Below are 23256 nucleotides of genomic sequence, written 5' to 3'. Positions count from 1 at the left end.
CCCGGAGCGCAGACGTCAGCCGCTCTTTTCAGCTTCTGGCTCCTTACCCTCCGCTGACGCACACTCTCAAGGAAATCCCTTCTGAGTTTTTTTCACAACAAACACATGTGGTAGACTGATCCCCAGTTCTAGATGGAGCCCGAGACTGGGAGACTGAGGAATATCAACCAGCCATGGGGAAGGAGGGTGGAAGCAGATGGAGAATTAATCCTTAGTGAGCATCGGTGGAGACACGTGTATCCCACTGGGTGCTTTCCTATGCAACGTCTCATTTACCCTTCCGACACGGAGGCGTGGGGCTTTGGTTTCATTTCTTGTTTCTGCTGGGTGGTCGTGGGTGTTATCCCCACTTACAGGTCAGAACACTGAGGCTCGGAGAAGCCACGGAATTACCCAGGGCCACAAAGCTCACAGCTGGCTGCTCTGGGCCCTCCGGGAGCCCAAGAGGAAAGGCAGATTGTGAGAGACTGTGACTCTCCCCGCAGCTGGAGGAGTTCCTGTCCGAGAGCTCTTATCTCCTTTCTTTCTGTCTGTGGAACGGGAGGGTGGAGAACGGGGTCCATGTCTCAGCGGAGTGACTAAGTCCAGAAATAGTTACGTGCTGGGTGTGAAAGAGCCAATTAGACTGCAAGGCGGCATTGCTGGAGGTCCCAGTTGAGGCTGGCAACCGTGATTTGTCATTGCGGTCACCCTAGAGAGAGATCAGTGGGGGTCAAATAGTCTAGGAAGAAGTTGACAATCAGTGGAGTAGGCAGTCTATGTTGTCCTGCGGCCCTGGCCGTCCACTCGTCTCTCACTCGATCTCTCTGACAAAAAGTCCATCCTTATGATAGGTATCCTTATTGTCTTGTTTTATTCTCTTGTATTTTCTTTTGGAAAGAGAAATGGTTGGTGGCATTTGCCTTAATGGGTCATGACCCACAGTTTGAAAAACACTGCTTTCCTTCCTGTGCCATTCCTGACACTCAGGGTGGCGAGGGGCCCCTCTGCTACGTGCATGTGCTTCTGAACCAGTGACCTGGCTTGTGTCCCTCACACATGTGCCCTACAAAGATAGAAACCCCCAGTTTGTTTTCAGCTGAGGAGAGTGCCAGCCTCAGCTCCTTCCCGGTCAGGGTCAAGGATCCAACTCTGCTGTCTGCCTTCCCAGGGGCACCACCGGCTCCCGCTTGGGCCTCGCTCCCTGTGCCCGGCTCCCCAGAGTTCCAGCAGGGGGGACCCCGGCGGCAGCCGGGAGTTCCCTTATTCCACACTCACTCCCACGTATGTTCACTCACACACGTTCACACGCTTGCACACACTCACTATGCCCTGGGCAACAGTTCTCTGATACCAGTTGGATGTCCTACAATTCAGTTCAATTCTGACATGACTACCCGAAGCGAACACAGACCCCTAAGTTAAAGGGAAGGTCCCCAAAAGACTGCTCTCACTGCAGATGCCAGACACGCGTGGGGTCCCTAGGCTCCCTACACTCCTGTCTGACTTGGTCACAAACGTGACCCCTCTTTAGGTTTGATAATCTGCTAGGAAGACCCAGAAAACTCACTGAAAGCACCATGCTTATGGTGACAGTTTGAATATAAAGGATACAACTCAAGATCAGCTGAATGCGAGACACACGGGGGTGAGGTCCGGGCTGGGGAGGGGGACACAGAGCCCCAATACCCTCTCCCGATGGGAACCAGGCACGCACCCTCCCCACGTGTCAGTGTGTTCACCAGCCAGGAGATTCGGTCACCGCCCGGTGCTTGAACTCAGTCCGCAGTCCCTCTCCGCTTTCCAGAGGTCAGGGTGGGGCTTCGGGTTCCAACCCTCTAGAATTATGCGCCTGGCTTTCTGGGGCAGCCCCTCCTTTAAGGTCCCACTTGAGCCGACTGTTAGCATAGACTCAGGTATGGCCCAGAGGGGCTCTTTATGAATTACCTAAGACCTCCATCACTCAGGAAAATCCAAGGGTTTTTGAAACTCTGTGCCAGGAGCCAGAGACAAAGACCAGCTGTATTTTTTATAGCACCCATAGGCTTACTCTCTCTCTCACACACACACACACACACACACACTCATTCTCTCTCTCTCTCTCTCTCTCTCTCTCACACACACACACACACACACACTCATTCTCTCTCTCTCTCTCTCTCTCTCACACACACACACTCCCTCACACATGCTGGGTCCCATGGACCTGATGGGTAGGCGGCAGCTCGGCCTTGGATCTCTGAAGAGGAACCAAAGTGACCCCTTTTCTTGGAAAGACGCGTTCCTGGGGGCAGTCCGGGTCCAGGTGGACGCACCAGCTCAGTGACGCTGCTGCTCACAGCGGGCGAGGCTGTGCCGGGACTGCAGAGAAGCGTCTAGAGGAGAGCTGGCCTCCCGCTGGGTCCCCTAGGAGGGCCGTCCTTCCAGGTGGGGTACCAGCAACCCAGCCCAGCTCGCATTTCTGCCCCAGAAGCCTCTCTCCTGCCTTCCTCTATCCGCTGGGTTCTCAGGCTCTCTCCACCCTGCCCTGCACGAGGAGAGGGGCTGGCAAACTCATTTCTGACCACGGTTCAATGACTGATGGGTGCATTGTGTCCCTGCTCCCAAGAGGCACTCCCACGGCGAGCAGACGCTTAAGCCAAGAGACTGCCCTCTGTGGGCCGGCGCAGGGCAGCCGAGGGCTCCGGATCTAGATCCGAAGGGCCTGAGCTCAGATCCCAGCTCTGTCATCCTGGGCATTACCTGCCTCTCTGTACCTCAGTTTCCTCGTCTGTAAGATGGGGATAATAACTGCATCCCCTCTCATATGAGAGTTAAGTAAGATCATGGAATCTAATGAACTGGGGTTCAGGCTTGGGTAGAGGAGGGAAGCGGTATGTGTTAGCTGCTACTAGTCAATACCAGCAATATTATTCTAATGTTTTATTGACAATTATAATACTATATAGCAATAGCATCATAGTAATAGTAAATAACAATGGCGGGTAATTTGAGGCATCACCCAAGGGGTGGCAGGACAGTGTGCCTTGGTGGGGGAAGGGGAGAAGCGCCGTCTCTGTGCTTCTCCAGAGCCTGTCACGCTTGGGGCCACATCCTCTGGAGGCCCCAGTGGCCCTGCTCCCCAATCTTCTCTCAGCATCTTTGGCCAGACTTCCGGTCTTCCAAACTCTAGACCGGGCTCTTGGAGCCTGAGTGGGAACGGCTTAGACCCCTCGTGGGGACGAGGGTGGAGGGGAGGGGGGACACCATGACCAAGTCCTTTCTCAGGAAAGGAAGGAGTGACCCTTCCTGGGGGGAGGACCAACCCTCTTCCTCTTCCCCAGGGGGAGCTGTGCCCCAGGAGGTTGGGGAGATTCCAGAAGGTGTCTGTCATCACCTGGAAAAAGGGACGAGCCTGGGTGGGGCCAGTGGAGACTAAAAAGAACATTTTAAAACCACACAGTCTATGAAAGGAATCAGGGGTCCCCTCCCCCTGATGGCCACGGGGAGGGCACTGCCCCAGGGCTGCTGTGGGTGTAAGAGTGGAAAACTTCAGAGTCACAGTCCCCTTAACTGAGCAGAACCGTCGTTCAGAGCAGGAGAAGTGAAAGTGAGGCGTCTGTAAACACGCTGGCTCTGGTTTAGACTTTGGGTAGTGCTGGGTTACTAGAGCACAGATAGGTCCCTGGGGCTCAGAAGCATCGTTCTGTTTTTGTTTTTAATTTATTTTTGGCTGTGTTGGGTCTTCGTTGTTGCATGTTGGCTTTCTCTAGTTGCGGTGAGCGGGGGCTACTCTTTGTTGCAGTGCGCGGGCTTCTCCTTGCAGTGGCTTCTCTTGTTGCGGAACACAGGCTCTAGGCGCGTGGGTTTCAGTAGTCATGGCACGAGGGCTCAGTAGTTGTGACTCTCGGGCCCTAGAGTGCAGGCTCAGTAGTTGTGGCACACGGGCTTAGTTGCTCTGTGGCATGTGGGATCTTCCTGGACCAGGGCTCGAACCTGTGTCCCCTGCATTGGCAGGCTGGCGCGTGGGTTTCAGTAGTCATGGCACGAGGGCTCAGTAGTTGTGACTCTCGGGCCCTAGAGTGCAGGCTCAGTAGTTGTGGCACACGGGCTTAGTTGCTCTGTGGCATGTGGGATCTTCCTGGACCAGGGCTCGAACCTGTGTCCCCTGCATTGGCAGGCGGATTCTTAACCACTGCACCACCAGGGAAGTCCCAGAAGCATCGTTTTCGACCAGAGTAAACCCACAGGAGAAGAAAGGGCAAGTCCCTCCCTGGGCAGGATGTACAGAACAGAGAGCGGCTGCATGGCGTGGGGTCTGGAGCATGGACACCAGCATCCAGGGCTGAATCCCAGCTCTGCCCCTTTCAGCTGTGAGGCCTTGGCCAGGCAAAGCCTCCAGGGTATGTCCTAGGGGCCAAGCCCATATGGGTATTTCCTCAGTTGATCTTCACACCAGCCCGAAGAGCCAGGTCCTCTTAAGGTCAGAGAGCGCCTCAGTTTCTTCATCTGTGAAGTGGGGATAACAGCAAAACGCACGTCACAGGGTTATTGAGAGGATCAAGCAAGTGAATGTATGCAAGGTACTCATAACAGTTCCTGTCACAGAGAAAGCTGTGTATATTAGTTATTAGTTATTTTTGTTTCCATGGGGGAAAAATAGTGTGAATTGACTAATATCTATGATTGTTTCCAGCAGCCTCCCCCAGGGCATACATGCTGGGGTGTGAGTTGAAATTCAACCCGTCCATTTGAGCTTTTCCAAGCGTGACCCTGGATCACTGCCTGTACCAGATTAAGCTGATTCCAGACCCGCTCCCCTTCCCCAACTAACCAGCATCTCAAGGGGCGGACTCAGGAATCTGTACTGATTTAGTTGACAACCCCCCCCAATGGACAAATGAGAAGTTGAGACTCAAGGAGCCAGGGCACTTGGGCCACGTGACACATGGCTCTTGGGGCAGAACCCCTAGTTCTACCTCAAGATGCTAGACTCCCCCACCTTGCCTTTTTGTTTCTGGAACATTCCAGATGACTTCCATCTCACTCTTGTCCTTCTGAATAACCTCCCCCCCAAATCTTTGACTCATGGAGTTCCCCCTTCCTCCATTGCAGACGTTCCTGGTCCGCCGGGACAGCAGCTTGAAGCACCCGGTGCTCTGTGTGCACTTCCCTTCTCCGAACGAGAGCTCATCCGCGGTGCTGGAATACACCATTAAAGAAGAAAAATCAAGTGAGTACCATGTCCCCGTTCTGCCTGGAGCCACACAGCAGCGGCAGATGCTACACCCTGTAACCACAGACACTCCTCCCAGGCCAGAGGGTCTAAAATTAGAAGAAGGGGGAAAGCTTTCATCCGCTGAAGTTATTTGGCCCGGTTTGTTTTGAACTCGGTTTATCACTCAAAGTCAATGCGAGTTTCCACTCACCCATGTCACAGCTTGATGGCTGTGCTTCCTCAAGGCCTCTATGATGTTTCCTCTTGTAAGGTCATGGTGGAGAAAGGGAAGAAAAAGAGAGGACATGTCTGGGCCCCTGGGTCCTAGTGACAGCTCAGCACACACTCAAACCATGATCTTGGACAAGTCACTGAACCTCTCTGAGCCTCGGTTTGCTCATCTGTCAAATGGATATAATAGTCACTTCCTGTCTGTATCACAGGGCCTTTGTGAGGGTCAAATGGGCAAGCACTTTGAAAGACAAAAATCCTGTGTGCACCCAGGGCTGCCAGGAGCAGGCTTGAGCCTCCGTGGAAAAATGTTTGGGGACTCCCAAACAAGGGTGGGTTTGTACGCAATTGAAAGGGTTTGGGCTTCCGAAGCCCCTCCTCTCGTGGGCCAAGCCAGGTATTCAGATCCAAAAAGCTTGTTGAAAGAATCTGTAGACTATTCCAAGCACCGGCTTAGATCCTCTTACAGATTGATCCAGGGATGTCAGGAGCTTTTTACTCTTGGCTAGCAGCAGAGTGACAACATTTAAAGAAGGTAAAATATTTAAGTATTTTATAAATATTATAAGTATATGATAGAAATATATACTTTAATCATATATTTGCATAATTAAATGTTATATAAATATAATAAATATTTTAAAAATATTTATTAAATATTTTAGGGTGCTTGTTTCTCAAGAGACACTTGTGCCCGACACTGGGAAGATGCAAAGATGAAAAAGACAGAGCTCTGGCTTCAAGCCTCTCCCAGTGTAGTTGGAGGGTGGGGGGCAAGGTGGGTGGGAGAGACACAGACCTCAACACTTGCTGTGCAGTGTGACAGATGTAACTGCACAGGGACCTCTGGCCGAGGGGCACAGAGGATGCAGACCACGGTGGGAAGGATTCTGGGAGGGTGTCAAAGAGGAAGGAATACAGGCTGGCTCCGGAAGGGTGAGGATATTAGTTCAATTAAATGCTGCTTTTCTAGCTCCAGAGGTGGAGGAGAAAGCAAAAGCAGGGGCAGTTTCCGGTTCTTGCCATACACTGAATGGGCGAAACAGTTCCCTCATTCGTGTATTCAACAGTTGATTATTAAGTGTCTGCTCTGTGTCTCAGGAGCTGTTCTACCATTGGGGACACAGCAGGGAACAAAACACAGTCCCCGCCCCTAAACAAGTGTGGAGAGTCATGCTATGGAGAACACATAAGTGGGAAGATTAGCCAGCTGTTGCAATAACAACAAAAAATGTAATGGGTTAAACCCGGAAGGGGCTAGTTTCCCAATCATGTGCAAGATTCCTGGTCAGTGTGGAAGGCTCATTCAGGGACCCCATCTGGAGCACGCAGCCCCCAGTTTCTTGTGGTTGACTTCATGCCATAGGCTGGAAGGCGAAAGAGGAGGCTTGTGGGCGGGTCTTACCTCAATGCCTGAAAGTAGGTGTGTCACTTGTGCTCACAGTCCATTGGCCAGAACTTGCTCACATGGCCACACCCAACGGCAAGGGAGACTGGGAAATGTGGTCCAGACACCTGTCCAGGGAGACGCAGAGGGCCTGAATCTTGGTGAACTGCTTGGAGTCTGCTCTCTGGGTAAGGGGTAAGGAGTGTGTGGCGTTGTTAATTTATACAGCAACCCTTAATGACTCCTGCCTTACAGCATCCAGAGGGGAAGACAATGTAGGGATCTCAGAGAGGAAGGAGGGTGTTACAGTTTCCCCAGACCAAGCATATAGCGCCCTCTGATGACTGCAGAAGGGGTGAGGTTGTTTGGGGCACCGGGGGCTGCACAGTCCCTGGGTGTGCTTTTGATCTCCTGGGAGAAGAGACAGCCATCAGCCTGTCTGCTTATGGTCTTGTGCAGTCCTGCTACTTATTGAGAGTAACCAGGCTGTCGGGGACTTGGCTGCCCAGACACCAGGTATCTACAATCCTTTAGAAGTCCAGGAGCCAGTTGTGCTCTTGAATTTCAACACCAACATTAGGAAAGTAGCTGAAAGCAGGGGGTAGCATTGTGCTCTAGAAATGGAAGGAGGGAGCGTTGCTTCAAGGGCAGGCTGACCAGGGCGGCTTCTTGGAGGAAAAGGGAGTTGGGCTGGACTGACGGAATGTCTGGAAGTTCTGCTTTCCTCCTTTGTCCCTGTGCTTCTTTCTCCGCCTCCCTGCCGCATCTCCAGGGTAATCTCTTCTAGGTCTTGCCCAATCCAGCGACAACCTGGCTGCCCCAGGCTTTTGGAACTTGGTCAGGAAGCATGCACAAGCTCTATCTACCCCATGCAACCAGGATGTCATGTCTGGCTATGTGTCTCATTTCTGATTAGGAGCCCAAGGAATAAACCAAGGTGTTCAGGATGGAGGAAGCTTCCTTCCCTGGTTTCCTGTCTTCCTCCCATGTGGTAGAATCCCATTTTTCATTTTTAAACCTTTAAAAATTTATGCTTAGCTTAGCTGAAAAGAGCAAACCAAACATCCTTTGTGAAACATAACTGTTCTGAATCACAATTCGTGTCCATTCGCTGTGACCACACAGATGCCATAAGTTTGCATGTGTTTCATTTCGCTTTTTAAATTTTACTCCACTGCTCCCCAAACCTCAGACCCCTGAGATCTTCCCCCAGAGAAACCAGACAACAGCAAGAAATCAGCAGGTCGTGTGTTTCTTTGCCATGTTGCTTCGCTGCTTCAACCTTTGTCCTACCTTTCTGTTCGGTACCTGCCTCCTGAACGTGGTGTTTGAGCACGGACCATGGAAGCCACACAGCCTGTGTCGGATCCGAGCTCTGCCTTTTACCACCTGTGTGACCTTGGGCACCTTGCTTAACCTCTCCAGGCCTCTAAGATGGGGGTGATAATGGTGCCTGCCTCCCAGGGTGCTGGAAGGAGGAGTTAGTGTGTCTGAAGTGCTTAGGGTGGGTGGTACCCAGAGCACCACAGAGGGTTATAATTGTGTTGTGGTTCTTGCTGTTATAATTGAGCCTCCTGCAGGATTAAAGCAAAAGGAGGAGTGGAATAAGCCGACACACAGGGTTCCAAGGCTCTGGGTAAATCAGGGACTGCCTTCTAGTCCCTCATGGGAGGAAGGAGCCACCAACTTCCTCAGTGCTCCCGTGGCCATGGTGGCTGCAGTGGGGGGATGGCCTGAGGAGGAAGTGGGCAAGGGAAAGGCCCAGAGCCTGGAACCGGGACCTTTTGCTGGGGTTCCCCACACAGAGCTGAGGTGAAGGAAGGAGACAAGGGGATCCCCCGAAGTGGATGGTCAGCCTCATCTGTGACCCCACTCCGTTTGCTCTGAAAGGGAAAGACCCACGTGGACCACCTCTGTGCTTCTGCGTGCTTGGGTCATCCTCTAGCTCCTTGGGAAGCGTTTCTTGGCAAAACTCTGAACCAGTCAGCTCAGGCTAGTTATGCTGTGGTGACAAGCAGCCCTGCACTGCAGTGGGTTGTACACACACAGCACTGCACCCGCAGTAATGTGAGTGTGTTCCTCACTCACGTTACCTGTCAGCTGAAGCTCTTTACAAAAACATTTCACTCTGCAATCCGGGCTGAAAGAGCAGCACCCAGCTGGGGGCAGAGGGAAGGGAGAGAGATGGGAGCCGAAAGGGTTTACTCAGAGGTGGCAGGTGTCACTTCCCATCACATTTCATTGGCCAAGCAGGTCAGATGGCCAGGTCAGACTCAATGGGATGGAAAGTGTGATCCTCCCGCCAGCATGTGACTAGCAGGGAGGGGTAGCGACTATTTTGAACAACTGTTACCATCTACTGCATCCCCGATCCCCTTCTGTGCTGCACCAAGGTGACAAGAAGGCTTTGCGCCGTCTGGGTCACCACTTAGCTTCATCAGGGACCCTCAGAGGCCAGATGTGTGTCTGGCGGGTGGGGGCAGAGAACCGGCAGAAGAGACATTGGCTCAGGGGATATAGGAGACGAAGGAGCAGGACACGGGGTAGATGGAGGCTAGTCCCGCCTCCAGGCTCAGCCCTGCCCCTTTATGGCTGAAATTAGCCACCTGGCTGGGGCACACTAGCTGCTTTTTCATTAATCTGCACCCTTGAAGACGGTGGCAATGACACATTCCTGGGATGGCATTTTCCTGCTGGCCGCCAAATAACAGAAAACCAGTTGGCCCCATCTGTAGAAGAGGAGCTGTGAGACAGCGGCGGATGGTGTGGTCTGGCCCCTACAGGAAGTGACTGCCTGGTACTTGGCCTGAGCCACTTGGCCGAGTTTCGGGGGGCAGCCCCACTTCACTCCCGGCCTGTTCCCTATGCCGGACTGACCCCTGGCTTTAGAAAGGCTGTCCTGTCGAACTCAGTTAGGATTTCTTCTTGCCCTGAGCAAATCTCCCATTCTTAGGGCTGAGGTTTTAGGCCAAGTAGTTGAATCGGATAGATACACTTGCGCTTGGGAACGGAGCCCATCTCGTGGGCACACGCGGTGAATGTTGTGTTGATTGGTGTTGATGATTATCACCACTGGACTAGGGGGACCTTTTAAACCGAGGAGGGGAGAAATTCTAGATGAGTCCTCCTGGGCAGTGGAGATCTGTATGTACAGGAGGGCAGAGTGTCACCCAAATTGCCTTTGAGGTCCACACGGGAGATTTGCTTTCTGTGCTCTTGGGTTTGACCCTTTCACCAACTGACCCATTATCCTAGAAGGAGATTGAACCTGTATTTGGACCAAAATGTATGAAGTCCATAGAAAGGTAAGGAATGATTATTATTAAAGTCAGGGTTGGTGTGGAGAAGGCAAGCTCTTGATATTTTATCAGGGAGCCAGTACTGCCTCCTGAGTGAGTCTTGTACTCCTGTCAATGCAAACCTCTTTTGAGAGCATGAGCTTTGGAAAGGCTGACAGTTCTAGGTTTTTATTCTGTCCCTGTCACCTTCCGATGTCAGGCAAGTTACTTAACGTCTCTGTGCTTCGGTTTCCTCACTTGCAAAATGGGAACATCTGCAGCACAGCTTTCGGAGGATTGATGAGTGAACTCAGGTCGGGACGTGGGACAGCGTTGCCTGGCACAGAGGAAGCACTCAGCATCGTGCTGTTGTGACTGAGAATAGGAAATATATCCATGGTCTTCATTCCCTGGCACAGAGCTCCTAAGACCTTTGAAATGTCCCGAGTGACAAGAGCCATAACTGTGTCTCGAGATTCAAAACAAGCCCTTTCAACCACACCTGAGTTCATGTCCATGTGGTGACTTTTGGAAAGTGCCTAAGGATGGGGACTGGTTGCCAGGGAGACCAACCCTACGATTGGAGCGTTGGAACTTTCGGTTCCACCCCCAGCCTCTGGGAAGGGTTGAGTCAATCACTGATGGCCAATGAATTGATTGGTCATGTCTGTGTAATGAAGCCTCTGTAAAAAACCCAAAAGGACTGGATTCAGAGAGCTTCCTGTCGGTGAACACATGGAGACTGGGGAGACTGATGCGCTCCGAGAGCACGGAAGCTCTGCACCCCTTCCTGCTTACCTTGTCCTATGCATCCTTTCCATCTGGCTGTTCCTGAGTTGTAACCTTTTATATAAACCACTGATCTTGTGAGTAAATGGGTTTCCTGAGTTCTGTGACTCACTGTAGCAAATTAATTGAACCCAAGTGGTTGGAACCTCCAGTCTGTAGCCGATCGGTCACAAGCACAGGTGACAACCTGGACTTGTGATTAGTGTCAGAAGTGGGGGGCGGAGCCGGAGGGGGAGAGTCTCGTGGGACTGAGCCCTTAACCCGTGGGATCTGACGCTGTCTCCAGGTACATGGGGTCAGAATTGAGTTAAATTGTAGGACACCCAGCTGGTGTTGGAGAATTGCTTGGCGGTGTGGAAAAAACAGACATTGGGATTGCTGTCAGGATGGAGGTAGCTCTAACATCCTAGTGTTGTCTCCTGGACAGAATGAAGACGTTTGTGGGGAAAAGCTATCACAGTGTCTGAGTGTAGTAAGCACTCAGTAAATACGAGCAGTTATAATTAGCTGTGGAGGTTGAGTAGCAGGCGCTCAGACCTCAAAACCACCACTTCCTTCAGCACCTTGCTTCTGCAGGACTCCTCTGAGAAGTTAATTCATTCTGCTTATCTCGCATTGGTCATTACCCATGGAGGTTTTGGTTAAAAAAAAAAAAAAAAAACTAACCACAGTTTGTATCTTTCTGTTTTCAGTAATTCCCTTTTCAGCCTCCAAAATTGGGGTTGGTCCAGGAAAAACTTACATCACCAGCTAGTTTAACTCCAAGAACCTGATTGTAAAACTTTGGTGAATTTGTTTCTGTTTTTTTGAAAATAGATTTTGAATCATAGTGGTACATATATTTTTTAGCCTTCCTTTTTCACTAAAACATTTTATTACGAGCTTTCTCTGTGTTATTAAACATTTCAAAGACTTTATATCCAGTGAACTGCGTGCTGAATGACACTTACGAAGGCCTCTGTAAGACATGGCCCCTGACATTGGCCCAGTGGTGAGACAGACACACACGCACTTAACCAGAAATGCAAGTCAGACAGTCCTAAGTGCTAGAATGTAAGTGCGCACTTTGAGGGCACCAGGAGTTTGTCCTGCTCTGAGACAATGGAACACGGGCGGAGGTTTTGACAGAGGTGGGAGGAGGATCTAGGACACATGGCCTTGGAGCAAGAGAAGAGGGAAATGGGTTGAGGGGGGAGGGGATGTCTCATGCCAGCACCAGGCCCTAGTGAGTGTCCTCAGCCTGTGTGTACGGTGACTGCCACCTTCAGGGCCTTTGCAGGTTCAGAAAACGTGTCTAAGGGAAAACAGTCCAACTCAACTGTTGCAGAGAGCTGGGGGCCTCTGCACAGCTACCCCTCTTTTAAGGGTGACTACAGAGGGGTCAGGCACCTCCTGGGCTTCCTGTCACAGGAAGGCTCTGCGTGTGGATTATTCATATTTGTGTCTGGAGCTCCCACCTTCCTTTCCAGCTGTTTCTGCCTCCTTCTGCCACCCTCCATGAATAGCTGCTCTCTGGAAGTTCTCTAGCCGAAAACAGATTTATACTGACGTGTGAAAGACTAACACCCCCGTAAAGTACTGCTCCCGGCCATGAGGGTGCGTATCGCAGTAGAAATAAAGTTATTGTACTGATGTTACAGGGGTGGAGCGCCAGGCCTCAGCCAGCAAAGAGTGGGAGTTAGTTTGTCCTGGCTGTCCTGAAATAGCAGAGCAGGGGGCACCTGCTCTAGTTAAGGCGCATCTGGCCTCCAGCATCCTCCCCACGCCCACCACCCGCCCAGGCTGGCTGACTTCCCGAGGAGACTACTTAGGTTGACGGTGAAGTTTCACGATGCATCTCTTTTTTTTTTTTTGTGGTACGCGGGCCTCTCACTGCTGTGGCCTCTCCCGTTGCGGAGCACAGGCTCCGGACGCGCAGGCTCAGCGGTCATGGCTCACGGGCGCAGCTGCTCCGTGGCACGTGGGATCTTCCTGGACCGGGGCACGAACCCGTGTCCCCTGCATCAGCAGGCGGACTCTGAACCACTGCGCCACCAGGGAAGCCCTCATGATGCATCTCTTGCCTGATCTCGCCTGTTCGGGGCAGTCTCTCCTAGGTTATCTCCACGTGGAGGCCCCCCCCTTCCCAGAAGAGGAGTAATGGCTGCATCCCCATCTGGCACAACCTGCCCCCTTTCTCTTCTCCTCCTCTGCACTCACCGTGTCACCCCACCTCTGTGCTGTTCTCAGGGGCTCGAAGCCCACTCCTCTGGGCCTGTCAGGTCTTCTCATCTTCTTTGTTGTCCATTTCATATTTTCCTGTCTGATTTCCCTAGCTGGCTGAGAGGGTAGAGCTTGTATCTGATACAATATCCCTGGTCCCCATAGCCTAGCAGAGGGCAGGGCCACCGCTCAGCTGGTTAATCACACCTCACACTTGTGCAGAGAGACGGCCTGGTCTGGAAAGACTCAGAGAGTGGGCTTTGAACCCAATGGACCCAAACTGAAACCCACCCCTTTGCTTTCATCAGCTGTGAGGTCTTGGCAACACTGCTCAGTCCTCTACCTCACTAAGCCTTGGTTTTCTCAACCGTGAAATGGCTTCATAATTGTAACGATGACTGACTGGAACTGCATACAGTAGGCGCTCATAAAAAGTTAATTGCCTCTTCCCCTTCTCTGACTGCCCACCTTCCCCCTTGGCATAGGTCTTGGGGTCAGAAAACCTGGATTTGCATTTAGTTCTTCTGCTTAACTAGCTCTGGGAACTCAAGCAAGGTGTTTGACTCCTGGGCCTCACTTTCATCAACCACAAATAGGGTTAAAAATGCCTCCAAGGGACTTCCCTGGTGGTGCAGTGGTTGAGAGTCTGCCTGCCAATGCAGGGGACGCGGGTTCATGCCCCGGTCTGGGAAAATCCCACGTGCCACAGAGCGGCTGGGCCCTTGAGCCATGGCCGCTGAGCCTGCGCGTCCGGAGCTTGTGCTCCGCAACAGGAGAGGCCACAGCAGTGAGAAGCCCACGTACCACAAAAAAAAAAAAAAAAAAAAAAAAAGGTGCCTCCAAGGAAATTGTTATGTGGAATAGACAAGAAAACATATCTGTCAATTTGATTACTGTGTGTCTTGGAATGTTCCTCCTTGGGTTTATCCTGCCTGGGACCCTCTGCGCTTCCCGGCTTGGGTGGCAGGGAAGTTTTCAACTATAATCTCTTCAAATATTTTCTCGGGTCCTTTCTCTCTCTCTTCTCCTTCTGGGACCCCTTTAATGCGAATGTAGCTGCGTTTAATGTTGTCCCAGAGGTCTCTTAGGCTGTCTTCATTTCTTTTCATTCTTTTTTCTTTATTCTGTTCCGCAGCAGTGAATTCCACCATTCTGTCTTCCAGGTCACTTATCCATTCTTCTGCTTCAGTTATTCTGCTATTGATTCCTTGTAGTGTATTTTTCATTTCAGTTATTGTGTTGTTCATTTGTTTGTTCTTTAATTCTTCTAGGTCTTTGTTAAACATTTCTTGCATCTCTCTATCTTTGCCTCCATTGTTTTTCTGAGGTCCTGGATCATCTTCACTATCATTATTCTGAACTCTTTTTCTGGAAGGTTGCCTATCTCCACTTCATTCAGTTGTTTTTCTGGGGTTTTATCTTGTTCCTTCACCTGGTACATAGCCCTCTGCCTTTTCGTCTTGTCTATCTTTCTGTGGATGTGGTTTTTGTTCCACAGGCTGCAGGATTGTAGTTCTTGCTTCTGCTATCTGCCCTCTGGTGGATGAGGCTATCTAAGAGGCTTGTGCAAGCTTCCTGATGGGAGGGACTGGGTGGTGGGTAGAGCTGGGTGTTGCTCTGGTGGGCGGAGCTCAGTAAAACTTCAGTCGTCTTGTCCACTGATGGGTGGGCCTTGTTGGTTGTTTGGCCTGAGGCAACCCAGAACTGGAACCTATAGGCGCTTTGTTGGGGCTAATGGTGTACTCTGGGAGGGCTCACGCCAAGGAGTACTTCCCAGGACTGCTGCTGCCAGTGTCCTTGTCCCCACGATGAGCCACAGACACCCCCTGCCTCTGCAGAAGACCCTCCAACACTAGCAGGTAGGTCTGGTTCAGTCTCCTTTGGGGTCACGGCTCCTTTCTCCTGGGTCCTGGTGCGCACAAGACTTTGTGTGTGCCCTCCAAGAGTGGAGTGTCTGTTTCCCCCAGTCCCGTCAAAGTCCTGCAGTCGAATCCTGCTGCCCTTCAAAGTCCGATTCTCTAGGAATTCCTCCTCCCGTTGCCGGACCCCCAAGTTGGGAAGCCTGACATGGGGCTCAGAACCTTCACTCCAGTGGGTGGACGTCTGTGGTATAAGTGTTCTCCGGTTTGTGAGTCACCCACCCAGCGGTTATGGGATTTGATTTTATCGTGATTGCACACACACACCCCATCTCACTGCAGCTTCTCCTTTGTCTGTGCATGTGGGGTATCTTTTTTGGTGAGTCTCCAGTGTCTTCCTGTCAATGGTTGTTCAGTAGTTAGTTTTGATTCTGGTGCTCTCGCAAGGAGTGAGCGCACATCTTTCTACTCTGCCATCTTGAACCCAGTCTCAAGAAAACATATTCAAACATATCTGAAACCTGGCAGAGATGCAAGAGTGAGCTGAATACCACTGCATCCATTCATTCACATGTGTACATAGCTAGCATCTGTTGAGCCCTAAGCTCAGATAAGACCAAATTCTGCTCTTAAAAGGGTCACTTGGGTAGCTGAGTGGGTTGAGGCAAGAGTGGAAGAAACAAGGCAAAGTGCTTTCGCGAGTGCTTTGTAGTTCTCACGGCATTCCTGTGCAGAGTCTTGCTCTGGGAGGGGCGCCCCATGTTCAGGACTCCTAGGGAGATGTTCCTGGGGGACTCAGCTTTGGGGTTTTTCCCCAAAAGGGAAAGCTAACTGTCACCTCTGAGCACTTCTGAAGCACTTCCCAGATTTGCTCGGCTCTGGAAGCTCCCAGACAGCTTCACCACCAGGAACAGTGACAGCATCGTCGGTGTGAACGTGTGCAAAGCCGTGGCAGGTGTCAATAAATAGGGTTCTAATCTGGCTCCCTCAGTAACTTGCTGTGTGACCTTTAGCAAGTCACTCAATGTCTCTGGGCCTCCTGTGAAAAGGGACCCCTGACCTCACCAGGCAAGAGATGGATATAAAATGCCTTAGAAGGATGAAGCCCCACACAGAGAGAAGGCGCTGTTCTTGGTTTGCCTTGCCCCAGACCCCAAGCACTTGGATATAAAACCTCACCATAGTGGAGGAAAATACATGTTGTTCAGTGTCCCATGCAGCCCCGCTAGCCACTTGGGAAGCCACAGTATAATGCCTGTCCCACCAACTTCTCCTTCCTGCCCAAACTATTTAAGGAAGCAGTCAGAGGTGAGACCTTCTGGAAAGTTCTGTAGAAATGGACTGGTGACTTCGGTGTTTTTTGTGTGTCCGTCTCCCTGGATCTGTTGAGAAGCAGCGAATCGTTTGCTCTGCTTTTATTGGCAGTCCTGAGCCTGTTGCACACATGCTGTGTGCTTATTGCTGTCTCAGCCTTGGTTTTCACAGCGGAAACTTTCAGGGAACTTCCCGTCTTGGGGATGTTCCTTTCATGTAGTCATTGTTCCCAGTCCAAGGTTGCCCTGGGCAACCCCCAGGTGAGATCCAGTTCCTCATTTCTAGGCCCTACCCTTGAAATCTTAGAGCCTTTGGCCCCCAGTTATTGGGGAAACTCCCTGTGTACCGGGCCCTGTACCAGACTCGCTGTGTATCAGGCACAAGGTGGGCATTCATGGAAGCTGTTCCTCTTGTCTTCACCATGGCCCTAGGAAGCAGGTGCTAGACCCCTATTTTGCAGCTGAGGGAATTGTGCCCAAGGATGGAACAGGGATTGAACCCGGGCCGTCGACTCCACGTTCAGAGCTTCCTCTGGGCCAGGTTGTTTCTTGTCTCGCCTCTCGTGGTCCTCGTGCTCGTGATGCACCAAGTCAGGGAGTGATGGGGGCTGCCCCTTGGGAGATCGAGCAGAACATCACCAAGTATATGCAAGGACTTTGGAACCGCCCTCAGAGTCTGAGGCCTCAGCTGAGATTATACCCAAGAGCTTTATGTTTATTGCACAGAAGAGAAAGCTGGAGAGAAGGGCAGACAGAGGCTGGACGGCTTCAGTAAGGACAGCCATGGAGAAGACTCAGTGGGGCCACCTGAGTTCCGGGCCTCTTAGCAGTTCACCCTCTTGATGACCATCGCAGGTGGGTTTGTCTCTGAGCCGCGGTGTTGGTGGCGCACCAGAGCCCAATCATTCCAGCCCGTGAGACTGCTCTTCCCAGCTCTGCGCTTGAAATCAACATGGTGGGACTATTTACATCATGGAAATTGGCAAGTGCCATAAAATTGGGGCTTTCTTCCCTGGAGAGCCGGTTGTTAAACATTACCAGCACACCACTGCTCAGTTTCCTCGTCTATAAAATGGGGACAGTAGTGCCCACCTCATGGAACCATTGGGAGGGGATGTATGTGTGAGTATTTTGCAGACTAAAGCATGATGTGTGTGTGTGTAGATGTGATGTGTGTATTTATGTAGTTTGTTGTAATTCTTACACAAAAAGCTGTCTCTTTAAAAAGGGGTGGGGCTGTATCTTTGCAGAGACAGGAAATAAGTTGGAACCAGGGAGTGGTACAGCAGGTGTGGCATAGATTCCCCGGGGGAATCGGGAGTAATGTGAGACTATAAACCGATCCTGGGATAACATTTGAGATCGTGAGGTCCTCTGTAGTGGAAGCCTGAGGGGCTCGTTTTTACTGGCTTCAGGGTTCCAAGGACCAAAGTCCTGTCAGTCATTGAGAAGACGTGGTGGAGTCCACAGTTTTCTTTGTGGCAGTGGCAGTGGCTGTAGTTTTGAAAGAGCCGACACGTAGGCAGCCCTGGATGTAAAGGCTGCTTTGTCGCTTACTAGCTGGTTGAACCTGGGCAAGCTCCAGAGCCTTTTTGAGCTCGGTTTCCTCATCTGTGACATATGGGTTTGGGGAGACCCGTGGAGAGGGGCTTGTGGGTCTTGGCATCCCTGGACTGTATGTTGAATTTGTGTTGGTTCCACTCTCTCCTGGGGCTCCCTCAGAACTCCGTTTTCACAACACTGTCTTAGGATTCCAGGTGGACCCCTGGTCTGCAGAATGTGGCTCAGGGGTTGGTACAGGAAGCTCCCTCTGTGCAGCCCGACCTAGAATGTTCTCCCTGTGCCTCTTCCTCTACTGAGTTATGACGTGGAATATTTATTGAGAACTTTGCTGGGTACAATGAGAGATTCTAAGGAAGTGGGATGCTGAGAGCAACCATTCCCTGAGCCTTTTATATGAATTAACTCATTTAATCTGTATATCAGCTCTAGGATACAGACGCTATCATGAGGCAGATTAAAAATAGCTGTGCTTTTTTTGACACTCCTCCCATCAAGAGGTGGGGGGCTATGGCTCCTCTCCTTGAATCTGAGTCAGGCTGGGACTGCTTTGGGCAATAGAATAAGGCCAAAGTGACACTATGGCAGTTCCATGTGCAGCTTTTTAGAGAACTGGCAGCTTCTGCTTGGACTGGGAGCCCTGAGTTGCCATGTAAGAAGTGTGATGACTCTGAGGCCACCATACTGGAGAGGCCCAGAGATATATGGACAGGGAGAGAGGCCCAAGGAGGCCTGCTGAGTCTAGCCTTCCAGCTGTGCCTGCCAAGGCACGGGCATGATTAAAGGCTTCCTGGACCCTCTGGACCCGACCAGTCCCCCGCTGAGTATCAGCAAGTGACCTAGTCAGTGCTAGGAGCAGCAGAAGAGTCTTCCAGCAGAGCCCTGCCCAAATTCCTGACCCAGGAAATCATGAGCTACAATAAGATGGTGGTTGCTTTATGCCACTAAATTCTGCAAGGAGTTTATTGCATAGCAGTAGATACCAGAACAAGTACTATCCTATTTTACAGATGAGGAAACTGAGGAAAAGAGAAGCTAAGTGGCTTGCTCATAGTCACACACTAGTAAGTGGCGGGGCCAGGATTTAAACCCCAGCAGCCTGGCTCCCCAGCACGTTCTTGGCACTGTGTCATACTACTTGCTCTTAACTTGAAAACATGGCTCTGCTCCCAGGGAAACTTCTATCTCCTTTGGGGTGCAAGGATCACACACACTACGTAATTAGAGAATCGCGTGAGACATTTCACTTATTCTTTTACTCGATTTAAGAACACTAGACCCTAGGGATACAGAGGTGATGATATTAAGAAAATGTTAGGATTTTACTGCCCTCAGAGGAAGGACCCCACCCCACCCCAACGCTGGAGGGTGAGTGAGACCCCAGGAGGCCACCTCTGGGGAGTGAGGACATGTGAGCTGTGTCTTGAAGGATGAATAGAACTGTCCTGTTTGGATGAGAGAGGAAGAACATGTGAAGTGGTGGGACGGGATGTGCAAGGACTTGGAGTTTCAGGATGTTGGGGTCCGTCCAAGGGACGTGGTGTCAGCTGGAATGTAAGGTGTGCGGAGGGAGGGACAGGCAGAGAATGGGACCACTGGCCAGAGCTGATCACAGTGGGGCGTGCACCCAGGTCTTGCCGCTCAGCCTTTATCTAAATGGCCACAGAGAATGGGGCCAGGCTGGGGGCGGTGGGGAGGAGATCTGATGCTCCTTTTAAACAGAAGTCCCATGCCACTGGGGGCAGCACGGAGGCTGGAATGCAGGGGAGACCTCCGGGGGCGAACACCAGCGGGGACTCGGCAACCGTTTAGGGGCAGCATGTGGGGCGTGGAGAGGAGGGGCCCCGGCCAGAGATATCCAGGAGGAAGACTGACAGCCCAGTTGGCAGAACTGGTTGAGGAGGGAAGAGGAGCCTATGTGTCGGGGACCTGTGGCAGCGTCACCCCAGATCCAGGGGAAGGGTGGTTGGAGGGGGTGACAGCAGGGAACACGGGGAGCCACCGTGCCAGCGAGAAAGAAACCCACCACCATCACCCCGGTGCCTGGAGCGGTGCCTGGCACATAGTAGGTGCTCAGTAAATATTTGATGAATGCAAATTGAATAAACCCCTGGGTCCAGGCCTCTGGACGGAGGGCAGAGCCTGGGGTAGAGATCTGAGAGTCTCCAGGGGTGAGATGCTAAGCCTGCATTGTCCCCCTGCGATGGTCATGTCCTGTGGGTTCAAGAGGCCCGTTTCCACCTCTGTGCTTAGAGATAAGTCCACTCTTCTTACTGGGCGGTAAAAGTGCCATGTGGTAGTTAAAGGGGAACTTGAATTAGATGACGGCCTGGAGAAACCTAAGACTCTGAATCTAATTGCCGGAGGACTTTGAGCCCTGACCCCTAGTGGGTCACGGGAACGTCCCTGTGCCCACAGAGATGCTTCTTGTGGCAGCAGCAGTCGTGTTCCTTTCCCTGTCCAGGGGCATTTATGGTGATTCAGGAGAGCTCCCAGCCCTATGCCTGCCGGGGATTTGGGGAATGGGGGCGGTTCTATAAATAACACCCCTTTCTTCCACTCCTGCCTTCAGAGCCAGTGAGGAAATAGAGGGTCAGAACATCAGCTTTCCTACTGATGGACTGATTTGAAGGAAGCAGTTGGACCTACAGCTGAATTCAAGTGCCCTAGCATCACGCCCCTCATGGAATTTGTTCCCTGAAACTGCAGGCCTCCCCCTGGCAAGGGCCAAGCCTGCCCCAGGGCGCTTACACCGGGGCAGGCGAGAAGAAAGCTGCCTCCTGAGGCCAGCTGGCTTGGTCTTTACCAGCAGGTGTTTCAGGAGCATCTCAAAGCAAGTGAAATGTCAGTTGACTTGAGACTGGTCCCTTGTTCTTGACTCCACACTCAGTGGCTCTGCGCTGCTGGGGAAGCAGACTGGAATGTGATTCCTGTGAGGCTGAGGTCATGGATTCTGAGTCGTAGCGGACACTCCGGTCTGGCATCCAGTTCCGTTCCAGCGCTGATGTCGGGCACCCACCACGTGCAGGCAGCTCTAGGTGTCGGCATCCACAGGGCCCCTGGGTCCCTGCCGGTTGTCCTAGGAGCACAAGCTGGTTCTCCCTCTGGTGCTGGGTTTCTGAAACTCAGTACTCGACATTTGAAGCTGGATCATTCTTTGCTGTGAGGGGCTGTCCTGTGAGCTATAGTATGTTTAGCAGCATCCCGGGCCTCTGCCCGCTAGACGTCTGTAGTACCAACCCCTCCCCATTCCCCCCAACAACCTAAGATGTGTCCGTGCACTGCCAAATGTGCCCCGGGGGGTAGATTTGCTCCTGGTCAAGCACAGCCGACGAGTTCGGCAACCATGAGCCACGTGAGACTACTGAACACTACAGATGCGGTGAGTCTGAACTGAGATGAGCTATAAGTGTAAAATACACACCAGATTTTGAACACTTCGTATGAAAAAAAGAACGTGATGTGTCTCAGTAATTTTTTTATATTTACGGTTTGTTGAAATGATACTATTTTGAATATGTTGCGTTAAATAGAATATATTATTAAGATGAATTTTACTGTTTACTTGTTTCTGTTTACTGACATGGCTATGAGCAAATTTTGAATCGCACACGTGACTCGAATCATATTTCTACTGGACAACAGGGTCCAGAGAGCCAGCAGCCCGGTGTGCTGGGTGAGGTCACGGGCTGCAGAGTCAGGCTCGCTGCAGGTCACATCCTGGTACCACTTCCCAGCTCTGTGACCTTTGGTGAGCCGCTTAACCTCTCTGGGTCTCACAGCTCTCGTAAGTGGCAGTCACGTTCTTCTAGACCGCAGATAAAAGTTCCGAAACTCTGAGGTGGGATGAACTTTATAAGCTCCTGAAGTTGAAGCTGGGTTGTTTTCTGGGTGGGGTAGTTTCTCGATGGGTCCTCCCGTGGCCCTCGGGGCTGTTCTTGCGATCAGGGTGATGCCCTGGGCCACCTCCCTTTCCGCCTGTCCTTTCTGCTCCCAGAGAGAGCCATGTTTGTTCATGATGGGTACAAGCAAAGATGCCTCCCCGCCCCTACAATCTGAGTAGAGGAGCTGGCTGATTGCTTTCTTAGCCTTGCAGCTCATTCCCTGTGGGTAATCCAAGCCCTGGGATGGCGGGCCTCTGCTCGGCATCTCTCCTCCACCCCTCCCTGTTCCTTCCCCCCAGACACCTCCCTGTTGCTTACTCTTTATTTATTCTTCCCCGCCATTTGGCAATTCGCACATCTGTCCAATGTCTCCCCTTCTATTTCGGCATCTGAACCTATAAATAGTTCCCAGGCAAAGTCCCATCTGCATTGTGACAATTCATTCTGTATTCCTTTTCCCAGACCGAAATCCTCATCTACACGGTTGCTGAATACGGAAGTGCACCATCCAATGAGAGGCATCTTTTATTACAGCTTGGACAGTGTCGTGGCAGTGGCTGCAGATGTGGCGGCCAATGTGGATTCAGAGATAATGCTTTCAATAATGGCAAGACCGGTTAAACACATGGGGTGATCCAGGCGAGGCCCTGGATCTGGGAAAGAAGAAAGGGCTGGCCCTTGCTTTCTGGGATCTTCATTCTGGGCCAGAGTCAGGCCTGTGAACACATCATGAGCATGTAGTCATGCTCTGCAGTGGAGCGTGTGTCCAGCCCTGGGGCCAGAGGGAAGGGAGCATAGTTCTGTGCAGGAGGCCCTCTCCGAGGGTAACACGGGGCCTGCCTGGTGACTGAGGAGGTGTGTGACCCATGGGAAGGCGTCTCTGTTAGCTGACAGGTGAAGGAGTCACACTGAGTGCATTTGGGTGTGAAGCACCGGGATGCCCTCCCTGTGCCCCACGCCACCTCTGCTGAACAGAAGGTGACTAGTGCTCCAGGCTCCCGGGCTGGTGGTACCTGCTCATGGCTGGCTGTGCCCTCAGGCCAGTTACTTCAACTCTCTGAGCCTCAGTTTCCTTGCTTACGAGGATAATGGAGTTGTCATGACGATTAGAAATACAGAGGCTAGAGCACAGTAGGCACTTGGTAAATGGTAGATGATGATTTTATTGTTGTTGTTAAAACTTTGAAAATGGTGACCCTCTGTCACTAATCAAGAGGCTCAGATCTGAGCAAAGCCCACACTGCGAAGTTGGAAGAAGCGGGCAGAACAACAGTCCAGGCTCAGAATCTAGATTCCAGAGAGCAACAGAATCAAACTGCAGAAAACACCCAGGCTAATCCTCTTTCACTGGGTGATGCTTCACCTTCTCTGGACTCAGTTTCCCCATCTGTGCAGTGAGGGAGTTTGAACCAGAGCTGGCTCTAAGGGCCCTTTCATTCTGACTTTCAATAGTTCCCCATCCACTGGGAGGCATAGTTGAGTGTGCTTGAGTCTAGTCGGGGCAAATGTGGGGTGTGGTAGAGAACTCAGTAAAAAGACATTGCTGCCTTTTACATCCTAAATTGTTAAGATGAAAT

At 51.6% G+C, this 23256-nt stretch overlaps 1 protein-coding gene across 1 annotated transcript in view; it reads left to right on the top strand.

Moving 5' to 3' along the window:
- LOC112393870 (ras and Rab interactor 3-like) overlaps window positions 1-23256 on the top strand; it is a 60105-nt gene that overhangs the window by 14635 nt on the left and 22214 nt on the right. The window contains exon 3 of the mRNA XM_024736275.1: window positions 5074-5191. Within this exon, the coding sequence (XP_024592043.1) occupies window positions 5074-5191 (118 nt within the window). The remainder of the gene's footprint in view (window positions 1-5073; window positions 5192-23256) is intronic.

The sequence above is a fragment of the Neophocaena asiaeorientalis genome, unplaced genomic scaffold (genome assembly GCF_003031525.2).
Source record: "Neophocaena asiaeorientalis asiaeorientalis breed wild unplaced genomic scaffold, Neophocaena_asiaeorientalis_V1.1 scaffold152, whole genome shotgun sequence".
Taxonomy (NCBI): Eukaryota; Metazoa; Chordata; class Mammalia; order Artiodactyla; family Phocoenidae; genus Neophocaena; species Neophocaena asiaeorientalis.
The sequence above is the reverse complement of the archived record's forward strand: the minus strand, read 5'-3'. Positions and strand labels throughout refer to the sequence as shown.